The following is a 16,207-nucleotide window of genomic DNA, read 5'->3' on the forward strand; positions in this document are numbered from 1 at the left end:
CATATGGGGGGGATGTATACAGGCGTTAGGGTGGGACGTTGCAGCCTGTAGGGCACCCAACACCAAGGAGAAATATTCCAGCCTCACCTTGTACCCATGGTAAGATGTCTGTTCCTCCATGAAGATGCTCTTGCAGGTCAAATGGAGACTGAAGTGTTGGTTTAGTCAGTTTGTTAGTGAGCAGAAATCCCTGACAGACGGCAGCAGTGGAGGGATGAGGAGATGCTGCAGAACCCTTGGGGAGCCTGGGCTGGATCCTGCCCGGAGCTGTGCACCGTTCTGCTACCTGCTGCTGGTCTCGGAATGTGCACCGAGCTCCTCCCATCGCCACACTGATGTGCTGGAGTCCCACACCAATTCCAGCATCCCTGCCCAGGCTGCCAGCCCACATGTCAGCGTGCACCACCGGCACAGGGACTGGCAAAGCAGCCTCCACTTTCAAGCCCACTGCCCTGCTACCAGCAAAACTGAGATGTGGGTGCTGGTGGGGAAGCAGGACCTCCATGCCTACAGGATGATTTGTGGCTTATCCAGGCTTGCATAGACCCTTTTTCTGAATGTGTACAAAGCAGGACTTGGCAAAGCCACCTGGTCTACACCAGAGCTCTTGTGTTATATCCAGCAACAAGTACCACAGCCCCGTCGATGCTCAGCCATGTCTGCTGCTCAGAACACCCTTCAGGATTGTATTAGGATGTTTATGAGGTTGAGATGTTTGTGAGGCTCCCCCCCCGAAAAACAGTCCTTGCAAGCTGTTTCAGTGGTGGAGGCAGAGGAGTAGGATGCCCCTTTCTCTATCTAGGGTTTGGTGACACACTTTGTCCCAGGGCATGATCCCAGGAGCAGGATGATCTGGATGGGTTCCCTCACCCCACAATAAGAAAGCTTTTTCCAGATGCTTCCTCCAGGTCCTGGAGGATGGGCTGCAGAAGGGCATAGCTCCTCCATGCTACAGAGACCTCGAGCACAGGCAGGTGATGGAGCTGGGGGCTGGAATCTGAGATGGGAGCAAGACCCTTGGGACTGTTACAGCAGCAAGACCAGAGACTCCCATGGGCAGGGACTGGCTTTTTGTTCTTCAAAGGCTCCCAACGTGCAACCTGCCTGTTTGTTCTTTGAGGGAAGGCCAGCCAAAAATCACATCTTCTTGCTGCTTTGCTCATAATTATTTTTTAAAAACTTTTTTTTGGCAATCTGCAGAGATTCTTCTGAGTCAGATGAGGCTCAAATAACAAAGTCCCCTGCATTGTGGTGACTCTGAGGCATAGGATGTAAAGTTTTTACAGTCAGAGGAGGTTACCCTTCCCCTCTGTGGCTTTTCCCAGTGAACATGAGTGTAACCTTGCATGAAACCTTCATGCAGATTGCCTTGTCTCAGTCTCAAAGTCTGCAGAGAAAACAATTTGAATAGAGTTTAGTGAAATCAAGCAAATGAAAAAAGGCTCTGCAGAGCCACCCTGTGCCCACCAAAAGGGTTCTGGAAGAACACAGCAATTTAAAGGCAGAGAATCTGAATAAAATATACACAATTTATTTATAGGAGGTTTACAGCTGTACAACGTTGGCTTTCTGTTTGGACCACTCTCTGATCTTGTGCAGCATGACACGTCAGTGCCTTTGGAGATGAAAACAAGTCATAGCCTGTTTTAACATGTAGATGTCAAAAAGAAATGGATTTCACAGAGGGTAACGGCAGGCTACTTGCGACCATTGAAATGATTAACAAAAGAAATGGAAAATAAATCAGAGACATGTCATACACCACCTGAGAGGGACTGCAAAGTGCTTATCAGACCTGCCCTCCCCTCAGACAAAATATCCTGAATATTTCTGTTTACTTCATTCAAAGACAAAAGGAATCAACATTAGGAATGGCATTTCAATAATTGACCTCTCCCATCTGCTCTACAGACAAGACCAAAAAAAAAAAAAAAAGAACAAAGGAACAAAGGTAATTTTTGTTATTCCATTGGAAATGTAGGGGGAAGAAGGCTTCTGCTCTAACTTTTCAAAAGTTTTTGAAAGAGAAAAGGACAAATATTACTGACATTAAGACATTTTGGTCCTGATATAGTGTGATGATTTTTATTTTATTTTTTTTTAAAAGAAGCTGTGAAAAAGCTGCCTTTCCTCTCTTTATGGCTTGATTCTCTGTAGGAAGGAAGGAGGCTGCCCAGGAGTACCAGGGCACCGCTACTCCTTGGCAAGCTTCAACGCCGTTCCTTGGGGATCACGGTGAGGTTTGGCACATGTCAGGGCACTCCTGGCCAAATGGCTCTTGTATCCCGAAGCTATCAGTAGCCTGATTTCCTGAGAAAACAAGGCTAATACAGGCAGGCTGGCTACCCCCATCTGATGATGATGGTGCAAAGCTCCTGTGATGTTCTTCCTTAGCTAAACAGCTCTCCTCCCTGCCAGGTGAGGTATCTTTGGGCATCACAGTCCCTCTCACATACCCCTCTGAACATGAGCCTGTGAGATCTTCTCCTAAGAATTAAATCATGCCTTCTAGCCCCGCAATACCGCTTTCGTTTATTTTCAGTGATAAGTCCCATGAACAAAATGACAATAAAATCAAAATATCTCTGAATTGGCCTGCCCAAATTCAAGGATTTGCTTTGACTTTGGGGGTCAAAATGTCACCTTACCAAACTAGGAGCATTTGAGCCAATTCTGCAAGATACTGAACTAAACTAGGTCCCAGTGATGGCACCAGGAGCTGGAGGGTGCCCAGTGCAGGCCAGGAATAGTTGAGATGTGGAAAGAGTATCTTGTGGGCCTCTGCTTGTCTCTAAGTCCTGCAAAAAATGGCCTAAGAAAATAAGCAATTTGGTAAAAAAAACGTTCACAACCACAGGTAAACTCTAAAGATGAGGAAAAGGGAAAAACAGCCTCCAAAAAATCGATTAATTTGTACCATACGCTTCTGGACGCACCAAGAATTGAGCTGGCAGGTAATGTGACTTAGGGGAACATCTTCGCACATTACAGACTTTGCAGATCTTTAGGGACTTTAAAAAAACAACACCAGACTTGCAGCACAAACATGGGCATCTAGTAGAACAAGCAGAAACCCTACTTACTATGGCAAAAGAAGGCTTTTCTCTTCACTTGTCCTTGCAGGCAGAGGACTCTGCTCAGGCCAAAATCTACCAAGATTACACCACTTCGTATGCAGGTGACTGCAAAAGATTAGCTTGTTAGAAAATCTGACAGAAAAACCCCTTAACTTGCACTATTTTTAAAGGCACATGAATAAAAAAAACCAAAAAACAAAAAAACAACCACCTAAACAACAGGAGAAAAAATGTTTTGAAACCTGCCCTGATCAGCTGCTGAAAGGCCAGAGGAGGGTTTGTTGTTTGGCTTATCTGGGATGGTTTATAAGAAGCCAGATTCTGCCACCCAGTGGAATAAGGCAGATAAACCCAGTCTTCATGGCGAACAGGGGCAGAGCATGGCCCTAGACACGGCCCCAAGGATGTGTTTGGGTTGTGCTTGTGAGACTGCCTCCAGCACTCTGCAACGCATCCTCCAGGCCAGTAGACTGGAAATTAAAGGTGAAAGATGAACACTGGTATGAATTACACATTCCCAGCATTTCCAAGCTGCACTGGGAGCAGTGCTCCTCTTTTCTCCTCTAGCACAAGCTAAAATCCCGCTATTTTTTAAAAGAATTTGGGAAAGCGAGGCACTGAGAAATGATGCACTTTATGCAGCAGTAAAGATGAAGCCTACTGAGCAAAGCTCCCCATCCCTCGGACCTGATGCTTTGGCCTTCACAGGAACTGATCTCCTTTAATCTAAACACTGAAGGGCCCCAGCAGACAACCCACCCCAGCTACTGGGGTGAGCTCTTGGGATGGGGACTGCATGAAGACATGGAGACAGCAGGCACCATGGCATTCAAGAGGCACATGCAAGAGCTGAGTCCAGACCAATTCAAAAACTTGACCCCAGAGAACAGTTGTCCCACTATGGTTGTTGGCATCTTTGTATCCTTCACGCTTGCATGGGGTTGAACAAGACTCAGGACGAGACAGCTCACCCCTAAAATGATGCAGCCATTAGTCTTGTTGCCCCTGTGGATTTGGGATTTGGGACTGCCTTGGTGCATTTTCCTTCTAGTTGCAGTACGCTAACCCAGACCCAGAAAACATCCAAAAGGCCCCAATCTTTTTTTCCACTTCTCCTTTGCTGAGGTGCCTCCACAGAGAAGCGATTAAATGGCAGTTTCACGGGAGACGACTTCACACACGCTACTCTAAAACCAAGCAGAGACATCGAAGATGCATTGAAGCGGCTGGTGGGACTGCAGAGGCCACACGTGTGCGTGGCGGCACGTGTGTGCCAGCCCGTGTAAACAAACAGCATCAGGGCATTGTGCTCTGGCTGTCAGGACACACAGCGTGCTCGCAGCAATCCCACAGGGCACACGGCGGCGATGGGGGCTGCAGAGGATGCCAGCAGAAGGATCGTTGCGGTTCCCCAAAAAGGCACCATTTTTTTAACATTGAAAACACAAGATTGGCTCCTTTGAGTGGAATGCATGCATAGTTCATATACACTTTGCAGATGGTAAGTAGGCTCTGTGTGTGTGTATATATATATATATATACGTATGTATGTGTGCATGTTTATATACACATATGTGGCACCAGAAGAGTCCTTGAGTATTTAGACGTTGGTGAGGATGTTACTGCTGAGCAGCTTCACAGCGATGGTTCCAGAGAGATCGTTTGATCTCCTGTTCCCCTTGTCCTGGAGGTGCAGCGTGTGCACTGACTGCCGGTCGCCGGGATCCCCCGTGAGCACCACTTGGCCCAAGAACTCGTCACTTATTAAGTTGTGGTTCCAGATCTGGGGAAACAAAATAGACAGGAGGGCAGTTCCTTGAAGGATGCAGCACTGGAGAGGAGAAGGTGTCATTGAGGACCTGCTCCCAGCTGGAGCCGTGGAGGTGCTCAAGGTGGCTCAGCTGTGGTGCTGAGAGGTTGAGCTGTGTGAACTGATAATGCTCAGCCTGGGGGAACAGACTCGCTGTGGACAGTGTGAGGAGAGGGGAAGTGGAGGGGTTCAAATGAGAGAGGGTCTCCATCCCTCAGCCTGCTGGGTACCTGAACAATGATGGGTTGGCCTGGCTTCTTGCGGTAGAAGAGCCCTTTCACATCAAACTCTGGAGACACCGTGTTCTTCTTCACTGGAGAGCGCACTTTCTGCCCTTCACACTTCATGATCACATAAGGGTCAGCTCCTGGGGAGAGAAAAGGGAATTTTTGCGTTCTTGTAGCTCCTGTAATTCCCCAGAGACCTTTCCCAGGGGTGTCATGCAGCACTTTTCCTCTACACCCCACCAGAGGAGATGAATTTCTACCAAAGAGTTCATCACACCCAGATGATGTCCACGAAGCTCAGCTGTTGGGCTCAGGCTTGCTTCTGTTAAGTGTCCCTGGGCAGTAGGTAGTGATGGACTGCTATGAAATGGCCGCCTCTTCCTTGACACCATATTCTACATAAACACTCCTTCACAACTCCAAATTCTCCTGAGCTTTTGGATAAATTTTTCACAGAAGACACCACCTTGTTCAGTTCTCCTTTCAAGATTTGCTCTGCTGAAGGCAGGCAGAAATAAAGCCACGGAGAAGAGAAACAGGCTCACAGATTGTTTCACAGAAGTAAACACCAAGAAGGCAAGTGCCTTCAAGCTGCAAAAACCCACTTGCTTCCACTGCAGCTCATATACTCCCAAGTCAGGCTAACTTTAGTTTTACTTTAAGGTGATAACTAGCTACCTCAGCAGGGACTGTGCGTTTCAACCCCATGCTCAAATCACTGGCACATCTTCCTCCTAGACTCAGTGAGACTCAACGTTGCAGGGGCTGTCAGTACAATGACTAATGTTGGGGTTAAGAAAAATGTTGGGTGGTCAAGGTGATGAGAGACAGCACAACACTGAGCCAAAATTAAGTGTCAAGATATGTTAAGTTATGAGATCCAAAAATGAGACCACTTGAGCACTAAGAAGGTTTGGTGAACAACCAATGAATGAGGAGCCTTAGGATGGAAATGTATTTAGAAGCCTTTTAAAGAGGTGAAAATGGTTCTTAGAGTATTTGTTGTGGGCAGGAACTCATGGAGAAGATCAAAAGGATCATTGGTGGCAGTTTGAGACATGGCGAAGAGAAAGATTGGGCACTGAGGGGCAACCAGGGGAAATGAGTGGGAAGGGGAGGAGAAAGTGGGAAAGGAAAGTTACAGAAATATCCCAGCTGGAACAAGATAGTCATGGGGAACAAACAGGCCACAAAGATGGAGAGTAAAATTACCAAGTTCACAGACTACCAGCTTACAGCTGGACAGTACCTGAGCTTCCAGGAGAGGGAAAGAGTCCCTCATTAGTGAACATTTTCCCCTTAGGAAACAAATGCTTGTTTTGGGAATTTCAGTAGAGAATGAGCTATTGCTATGAAATTTAGCTGCCAAAATGCATTTTTTTATGATAAGCTTTAGCGGCTATGATGGAAACACAGACCAGGTAGATGAGTTTTCTTGTCCAAGGGAAATGTGGAAATGAGGAGGAACAAACCACCCCTTTCTGAAGGCCAAGGATTTAAGAACCACATCTTTGATTGCCAGACCACCTCCTCGCTAGCTTTTTGTTTGCAAGGACCTGGCTCCCCTGGTGAGACACAGCTGCTGGATTTCACAGCTGTTTTTCCAGACTAGACTAGTCTTTTGGGATGTCCCACTAAATCCTCATATTCCATCAGCCGGAGCCAATTCCTGTCCGTAAATCACTATTTCCAAAGTAGTGTGGAAGGCCTGGGCTGGAGGACACAAAAGATGCCATTGCACTGGAAAGCACCACACATGCAGACTGCTGGTGGTGGGAGATGAACAGCTGGAAAACAGCTGGAAAAAAACCTCTTCCCAAGGGTCTCTTGCTGAAAAAATGTTTTATGGCTTCAGAATCCACATGTACCCTTGACTGAAGGAAAGACAGATCTCCTCGTTTCTGTGAACACTTCAGAGACTTTTGGCTACAGATTTCCCTGCGTTCCTACAGATACACTGAGCTATGCGAGTAACACAAGAGAAAACAGCCTACCTGGGTTGAATTCCCTCCCCAAACAGCAGACAGGATATGTGGCATGTGATAAATAAGAAAATTGGGCTAGTCCTTGCCCTAAGGAAGAATCCTGCTCATTACTTGCAGGGCTCTAGTGATAATGCATCCCTGACAATAATGCTTGGGTGAAGGAAAAAAAAAATATTTTTTTTAATTTAGACTTTTTTAATTTTAAGCTTTCAATTTTTATACTTTTATTTTGTCTTGCTAGTGCCACATTCAACAGGTCCTTGACTCAGGAAATGGAGGAAAAAGGCTAGAATCTGGTCTGTTCCCACGGTGGAAAGGCATTTGCTTCTCTAATCACAGTCTCTAGAAGCTGTCTGAAGACAACTTCAGTGATCTCCCAGTACAAATCATCACTACCCCTTGATTTCTCAGTCCAGATACCCCAGAATGACTGAACACGGGGCTATTGCTATGAGCTTCTGTGTGGCCGCAGGACATGGTGAGGCATGGTGCTGCTGCTGTCTTTCATGCAAGACAAGTGTTGGATGTCAAAATTGCATCAGAGGACCATGACAATGAACCTTGGCAGGACCAAGGAGGCAGAAACACAGTGCACTGTGCTGGTGGTGGCTCAGGTCACCTCAGAGGGCTCCTAGGAGCCAAGTGTGGAGTGGGATTTACAGGAAATAGAGGGAGAGACTCTCGATCCACACTATCCCAAAATGAGCTAAATTTGACCTACTCTCTACTGATGGGCATTTATCCAGCCTCTGGTGATGAACACTACATCACATCAATCAGCTGTTCCACTGCTTCTCTGTTCTTCCTACAAAAAAAAAACCTTTACATACTATTCCTGACTCTTACAGCTGTTCATAGTCAGGAGGAAAGTCTGGATTGTTACAGGACCACTGCTAAGGGCTTTGGGGAAGATTTGGGAGGGTCTCCTGAGGATCTTAGACAACAGCCTAAATATAAGAGCTCCCAGATCATGTCCACAGCAAGAAGTGAGTTTGATTCTCCATGGACTTTCTCCTCCTCTGGCGTCTGAATCAGTCATGTTCACTGAAAAAATTATCTGAGGACATAATAAATCCCAGCAACCTCCCACCTCATGAAGCCACCTCCCCTCTCTTCCCACTGAAACAACCATCCCAACTTCTCCAGGACTAGACAACAGGCAGGGAAAGACCAGTACCTCCTTGGGAGTCCTGATTCTTGAGCCCGGCTGCGGCAAGGACATGGATCTGGGATACCACTTGTGGGTAACCACACATCCCACTCCAGCAGGTGTGTGCTGGCTCATCCAGTGTCAGCTCTCTGCAAGGAAAGACATGTGGCCTTTGAGAGGTGCCCAGCCTTACCCCATGTGCAAGCCAGAGAGTTTGTTCTACCAGGATGGAAGGACCACACACTGTCCCCTGTCAGACTCTGCTCCCCGGTCCAAGCTCCTCAGCCTGGGTTTGGGATGCTCTCCCATGTCTTGCTTAGAAGCAGAGTGGGAGCTTCTCTGCATGTCTGTGGTGAGACCTGTAAAGATGCCCTATCTCTTGGCCACCCTTCAAAGGAAGTCAGACGCCAGCTCCAGGCAAGACTATGACCAATTCCGATCAGGAAAACCACATCTCAAAAGCACAGGGTTTTCTCCAAATAGCCAGCTCCTCCCCATCCCTGCCGTTGCTTCTTACCGGCAATCTGAAGGCACATCTGTGAAAATCCTGAGAAGGAACTCGCCTACATGACCAGGGTCAAAAGTGGTGGGGATGATGACGTAACGGCCTTCCTTCAGGTCCGTCCTCAGGAAGACGCTGCGGGAGTTGATGTAAATGGAGCTGGCCACCTTCTGCTGCAGGGTGTGCATCCGGTAGTTCCTGTTGAGCTCCACCTGGGCAGAAACCACAGCGGGATGCTCAGCAGCACTGACAGACAGTGTATTGGTATCCACCTCGGGGGGGCCAGACTGCAAGGACTGACCCCAAAGTGCTGGAGAGCTGATGTTAAGAGAACCAGCAAAATGGTCCCAACTGGGCTGGATGGAAAACAAGTGTGGATATGGCTCTCCCAACTCTGTTGGCTTGGGGACTTGCTCTTGCGTTCCAGCGTGACACTATGGACCCAGCAAGAAACACATAAGGATCAGTCTAATGGATTTCAACATGTGGAGGTAACAGACTAACCAGTGCTTTTAGCAAGGAGAACTTGTCCATGCTGCCGCTGCTCACCTCTGAAATCTCTCATCATCTCTAGAGGGGGGCAGGCTGTGCTGAAGGCACCCCTGAGGCATCCTGATGATGCTTAAATGAACAATACCAATGGTCACACAGGACTGATGTACCACTCCACCACTAAACAAACTTATGGGGGTATCCAGGCCAACATGCATGGTCTACCTTATGGATATCAAAGCCTATGGCCAAGTTCTCTCCTTTGCCCTCTTTGCGGCTGGTCCTTTTTGGCTTCTGCTGGATGGAGATCAGCACTTCATCTTCTGCTTTCTTCACATCAAACACATACTAGAAGCAAAGGGAGGAATGTAAGGAAAGGACTTCTACAACGACAGGACCACTGGGCATGGGTGGGGGTAGACACATACTAGAGTAAACCTCAGCTTCTCCTCATTCACCTCACTGCAGGGACAGTCTGGTTTCAGTACCAGCATTGAGAGCCTCTAGCCACTCCTCTTGGGAACTGGTATCATCTTGCCAAGCCAGAGACCTTTTTGGCTCATCTTAGAGAAAGACTGGGAAATCCAGTCTTGGAATTGCTTGGCAGAATCCAAGGAATCTAGATGCAGTCTCATACCAGAGACTTTCACCCCTTGCAGTCTGCCACAAGTCCTACTACAAGGCATGGAAGGAGAAACTGATGTTCACAGAGAACTAAGATGAAGGCTAATGAAGAGCTGGAAGCAGGAAACAACCTTGATGACAATTCCTGCAACGGACCAGACCATCCTTCATCTGCTTGTTAGATGAAGGACTCACAAGAACTTGTCTCATGTTACTGAGAATCCCAGTTCAGAGCAGGATAGGACAGAAACACTTGTTCCAGGAGATGAACTTCAGAGCAGGGCCTTTTCTGAAGGCCAGGCTAGAAGGAAACAGTCCCTACAGACTACACCTGTCCTGGTAAACTTAACAGTGCCAAGGATTGGGCAAAGGAACTGGAATTTGATCGTTTAGACATGCAAATTGTTGGAAATGGTTCCTGGCCCTGTTTGACTGGCACCAGCTAACACTGCTACCCTGTGGTGCAGTTTGCTGTTTACTTGTGCCAAGATGCTCTACACCAGGCACTTGGACGCAGTCCCCCTGATAAGAGGGATAAGGTTAATAGAGTTGGCCTGGATACTGGTCACGCTGTGCCAGGAATGATTGTGAGCACATATGTCAGCCAAAGAATGGTTGCAAGCACATTTAATCTACTAGAGGTCTGGCAGCCATTTTGGCCTTCTAGGTCCCTGTAGGAGATTTAAGCACTTGGAAGCACATGTGAAGGCTCCAGAAGGTCCTCTGTTCCATGACTCACTTGGGGGTTCTGCAAAAAGGTGTCCTTGTGGTTGATACAGCCTCCACAGCGGTTCTTCAAGGGGTCATTGTTTCTGGTCCATGCCCCATGTAGCACTGCCTCCTCCCAGGTCTTGTGGATGCTCAGGTAGGATGTGTTGATGAGACGGCACTTGATGATGTCCGTGAAGTATTTGCAGAAATCTTCGAAGGTCATCCTAAGTTAGGAAAGGACAGAGCCTCGTTATGCTGCTTCATTCCCCTGAACAGTATGCTGCAGGGATTTTCTTCATCACCTGTTAGAGACTGTGTGTGGGTAGGCTCTGATGGCTGCTGAATAACAAAAGAGATGGAGGTACCTGCCTCCATGCACGCAGCCAATACTTCTTCTGCAGTTTAAGCAACAGAGCTATGTGTTTTGGAGTGTGAGGAGCACGGTAGTGGCCCTTCCTCAACACATGGATGTATTGAAACATACCTGGTGAGGCTGTTAAGTTCAGCACATTCATAACAGGTTCCATAATAGTTTGGACATAGCGTGATACAGAGCAGCTTGCAAACCGAGGGTCACGGCCATTCAAAGTTAACATTCAAAGGAGGAGGCTTCACTAAATATCCCTAGGGCTTGGAAGGCTGTTTGCTCTGGATAGATGTATGCATGGAAATGACTCACATGCTTCATGGGGTGGGAGGACTCTGTGGGCATGGCCTGTAGTGGCAACCCTAGGAGGGACTCACCAGAACTCTCCGTCGTCTTCTACCGTCATCCCCATCTTCTCTCTCTCACTTTTACTCACTTTCTGCCATTCTTCAGAGCTGTGGGAAGAGTACAGGATCATTACTCTGAGGGCAAGGGGACACATGAGAATTCAAGGGGCTACCTGGCCTCGGCAGGATCTGTCAGGGGCACAAGGCCTGTATAAAGCTCCAGCCATGCAAACAGTCCCCACAGTGCTCTGGTTAGCTCATCTTCCAGACGTGGGGGGAGTGCAGCATGGCTTGGGGATTCAACTTCCTTCCTGACCAGTAGGGCTCAATCCAACTTGGCAAGATTTTGTTTGGCCAGTAATTTCAAAACCCTATTGGTGAAGATAACAAAATGGACTCCAGCCAAAGGCTCTGGTTTCACCAGCTCTTGGTTCCTCATCCCATCCACAAACATCACAGCAGTCACTAGTGGTAGAGGTTGATTCTATTGGATGCTATTTTTTCTGGAACAAGACTGGGAGCAGAAAGGTGAATTATAATCATCCTGCACTAGTGTGAACATCCTGGCAATTTCACCACAACACCCACCAGAACCTTAATGAGAAGGTCTTCCAAGCTCAGCCACCCTCCCGGGACGCCAGGGCAAGGAATGAAATAGTAGGTTTAGGACATGTGTTGAAGCAGCATCCCCCAACTGCCCATACAATGTTATCCTACAGGTATGGATGTAGTCAAATTGTCTCATGTCTCAAAGCTTGCTCCAACCCAGCTTTTCCCTCCAAAAAAAGGTGCTGCTGGTTGCCCATCCTAACTCACGTGTCACTCCAAGGTCCGTTCCACTCCCGCTCTCCCCACGGGTTGCGCATGCGGATCATGTCCAGTTTCTCTGACTTGAAGAAGGACAGCAGGCCATGGCCCAGGCGGACCTTCCGCACGTCCGTCACTGCGTACGCGTGGCCCTTCACCAGTCCGCAGTCCAGGCGGGCCTCCATGTCAGCTGCTGATGTCGCCTGGGCAGGGGGACACAGACAGTGCTTGGACCAGGAGGATGCGACTGTCTTTGCAGGGACTGGGAAAAAATAGGAGCTCAGATTTCTCTGCAGGTTTCTCTGAGCCAAAAAGAAGAGCACCAATGCTCAGAGATAGTGCCAGTTGCCTTGGCAGATGTATCAGATGCTATTTTAAGTGCTAGATCCTGGTCTTCATCTGCTGCATGAGGTCTCTGAGCTCGCATGTTGTCAACCAATACAGCTCATTCGACTGGCTATAACGGGAGGTCTGGCACCCAGCGTTTGTAGAGATGTCCACGTGCAGACACCAAAACGCCCTTCTCTGGAAGTGAAACATCTCCTAACATTTAAACAGTGGTGGGATGAATCTGGGCTCTTGGACATAGCAATGAGGAATAAAGAGGGCTGATATCTAGGCTTGACTCCTTTTGCCATCACAAGAAGCAGAAACCCTTGACCATAATTCACCTGATCTAATTTAGAGGTCTCCGACAGCATAAGACAACCACATCCTAAAATACCTATTCCCACGGGACCGTGATTATACAGGTAACATTGCTTACTTTGATGGAGCAGCTGATGAGGCCTCCCCGGCCGTGCACCTTCAACACACGCTCAAAGAGGAGGTTTCTCTTGGCTTCATCAGCAATGTAGTCCCCTTCGGTCAGGTCAATAGGTTCAGAGACCCCACCAGTAAAGTCTACCAGGGCATCAGCTGTGTTGCCTCCATCCAGGGCCTCATAACAGCCTGACAACCTGAAACAGGGTACAGGGTTGGCATAACAACACTGGCTTAACATTTTAAGGGGTCTAGAACAGTTCCTGGGGCAGACTGGGGAACAGAGATTTGTAATAAAACTTTCAGTGGGTGGGCACAGCAAACTAGGGTAAAAAAATAACTCATGCTGCTTGCAGCACTCTTGCTGTCATAAGACAAAGTAAAGGGAACTTGAAATCTCTGGGATAGGTGTTAAATAAATGTGGAGTTGGAGAATATTTTGCCTTGAGGGTAAATTAAGGCTAGAGAAGGTTTGGTTTTGTTTTTTTCTTAAAGTTTCTATCTGCTTGAGATATGTCCTACTCCTCCCCAGGAAAGCTGTTGTTTCCACTGGTGCAAACCAACCGACAAATGAACAGAAAACCAGGGTGCCCAGGTCCCAGTTTGTCCTGCAACTGCCTGGGTACCTACTTGGCATAAGCTTTCTCCACCAAGGCACACCAGAACTCGTTCCTGGAGTTGGAGTGGCAGTAGATGAGCTGGTTGTGGAGTGTGGGCAGGCGGTCATCTATCACCACGTCCAGCCACTGACCGAAACGCCAGAACTGGAAGTGGAAGATTCCCACGTAGCTCTCGGGTTTCTCAGGATTCCACTCCTGCTCCTTCCAGTCTGGGATGACCTGCAAGAGAAGAGGCACATGCACCTAGGTTATTCCCTTTTTTGCTGATTTTGACTCCCATCCTGGAAATAACACAGACAATATCAAAGATAAGGAAGAATGTGAGGGGGATGGACTTGCTTACGGCCTGTTGGGGCCAGATTTTGGACCTGGTTGCTCCAGTGCAAACTAGATAAACATGTACTAGAATAGTTTAGACTTCATTGCACCTTGGAATACAGAGCAGGAGATCCTTGTCCTCTTTCTTATAATTCTACCCTGGACATCTGCTGCCATCTACTGCTGTAGACAGGATATTGGAGCAGAAGTGTCCTTGGTGTCCTTGGTCTGACCAGGGATGGATATTTTTATGATCACATTTTTGTTCATTTTAGTGTCAGTAGGGTACCACTAAAAGAGGGCACCTTCTCTGATTCTCTTACTTCATTCTGATGTGACTTGACCGGCCCAAGGGCAAGTGCTCATCTACCTGATGGCAATAAACAGGGACTAGACACTCTCCATACATTTACTCTGCTAAAAAAAAAAAAAAGCAAGAAAAACGAGATCCCCATCCCCACAACATCTCCATTTTTCCCTGTCAAGCGCTACCATACTCATCCGATCAAGCATAGGGAGGTGACTAGTTGAAAGAAGGAAAAGAGGTCCTGGAGTGAAAGAAGCCCTGGAGCAGCTGTGGGGCTGAGGGAGCACAGGTTTGGTGTCACTGCCATCTGCACTGCCAGTAGGACAGGCACAAACGGAGGGTAACTACCAAAGCCCATAGCCCTTCATGGTTGCAGGCACCACAAGCTTTGCTTTGGATGGAAAATCCACCCAACAGCTGAGACAGAAATGGGCACAGCTATGTGCAGATGCTACATCTAGAAGGATCTGCATTTTATTTGCAACCAGGACATAGAGGCACACAGCAAGGAACTGCCCCACCACAGCTTAGCTTTTGCTGAAGGTGAAGGCAACATGTTTTTATTTCATGGCCAGGCTGGGCTGTGAGGCCATGTAGTTAACATAGTCGAGAGCTGACAAGTACTGACAGATTTAGCTGTAGTAATGTGACCAACTGTCCACAGCTTTTCTTTTTTACTTAGTAGCTCCCAAAGCATCATGACCTAAGCGAGGAAAAACCCCAACATGCCCACAGGGAAAAATATGTTCCGATACACCAAATAATCACTATCCGGTGGAGTCAGCTGCCAGTGTTGGGGTGGGATAGGACAGGACACAGCTACATTGCATGCAGAAGTTCTTCGGGAAGTCCAGGGCCATGGTGAGAGCCCCTGCACTGTGCCTTGGTCCTCATCCAGCTGCTGGAGCCTTCTGCTTTTTTTTTGGCTGCTGTCACAAAGCCATAACCCTGCAGAAAGAATTCTCTCCAGAGAGCCCCCCAACTCGTTAGCTACCAGCAACAATCCAGCCCAAGGCTTTTATTGCTCCTACACTGAAATATTAATGATTCTATTAGTCCTGCGAGCTCACTAGCACTCTTGAGTTGTCTGGATCAATAGAAGCAGAGCAGAGCGAGCCATGAAAGAGCTGCTTTTGGAGGGGTTGGCGTTTTCCAGGAGTGCCAGACTCCCTCTGGGAGAGCGCCAGGAAAGGTCAGACAGCCCTCCATCAGTCCCCATAGATTCCCTCCTGACTGGAGCTCATCCTAATGAATTGTCATAGAGGACCATTGTGCTAATCAACTTGCTATTAATGCAGGCTTAGAAATGATCACGGCATTGATTAGAGGCAGTTCGTCAGCCAGAGCTGGTAGCGACAGCTTCCAGCTGGCTGGTTCTGAGACTCACTGTTCCTGTCAGTGGTGGCACGGGATACTGGTCCCCACCATCCTCCCTTTACTTGGGGACAGTGCCGAAAACACCCTTGGCCGCTGAAGGCAGGAAAAGCCATCAGCCTTCATGCAGAGCAGGATCCAGGAACAAGGACTGGTTGTGCTCTACACCAACCCAAGGGGAAATGGGAGGAGCCTGCTCTGTGTCCTCAACCTGCCAAAGTGCAAGGTGTGAGCTCAAACATCAGGTTCCTTCTCCCAGCTCCTCCCAGAGCACAGCATCCCCCCTGGTCAAGGATCCCTCCAGTTGCTTCACCCCCTGGCCAAGGTGTCTGTGGGTCCCCTGGCTGTAAGAGAGAAGTGGCAGCTCTGGATGAAGTTCCTATCAGGACACCACACTTGAAGACATACAGCACAACCCCTGCTGTTGTGCTGCATGCTGACCCTGACGCTGCATATTACCTAAAGGATTAATCTGGGACACAATCTACAAATCCCAGCAGTAGCTGGAGCCCAGATGCCTCCAGAAGATCATCATGCAACTGAGGTCCACGGCTCCCACCCGGGGAACAGCCCCAGACATCTTCCTCCTCAGTGGATGCTGGGGAACATGCCATGGATCACCCATCCCAGGATCCCACCGAGTCTTGGTCTGAACTCCATTGTGTAGCCCTGAGGCAGGGGAAACCATGTCTCCTCATGCATCCAACTGTGCTGCTTTTCACTTAGG

At 48.2% G+C, this 16,207-nt stretch overlaps 1 protein-coding gene across 2 annotated transcripts in view; it reads right to left on the bottom strand.

Annotated features, from left to right (window-relative positions):
• Window positions 1–1,535: 1,535 nt before the first annotated feature.
• Window positions 1,536–16,207, bottom strand: part of CAPN5 (calpain 5) — a 59,317-nt gene continuing 44,645 nt past the window's right edge. The window contains exons 4-13 of one of the 2 annotated variants that reach the window (XM_074918572.1): window positions 13,492–13,700; window positions 12,866–13,058; window positions 12,109–12,302; window positions 11,323–11,400; window positions 10,607–10,802; window positions 9,469–9,591; window positions 8,767–8,963; window positions 8,277–8,398; window positions 5,118–5,254; window positions 1,536–4,860 (exon numbers count right to left, since the gene is read on the bottom strand). In XM_074918572.1, the coding sequence (XP_074774673.1) occupies window positions 4,678–4,860; window positions 5,118–5,254; window positions 8,277–8,398; window positions 8,767–8,963; window positions 9,469–9,591; window positions 10,607–10,802; window positions 11,323–11,400; window positions 12,109–12,302; window positions 12,866–13,058; window positions 13,492–13,700 (1,632 nt within the window). In that variant the 3' untranslated portion in view covers window positions 1,536–4,677. The remainder of the gene's footprint in view (window positions 4,861–5,117; window positions 5,255–8,276; window positions 8,399–8,766; window positions 8,964–9,468; window positions 9,592–10,606; window positions 10,803–11,322; window positions 11,401–12,108; window positions 12,303–12,865; window positions 13,059–13,491; window positions 13,701–16,207) is intronic. The other variant, XM_074918580.1, reaches the window with a different exon arrangement.

This window comes from Athene noctua, chromosome 1, assembly GCF_965140245.1.
Source record: "Athene noctua chromosome 1, bAthNoc1.hap1.1, whole genome shotgun sequence".
Lineage (NCBI taxonomy): Eukaryota > Metazoa > Chordata > Aves > Strigiformes > Strigidae > Athene > Athene noctua.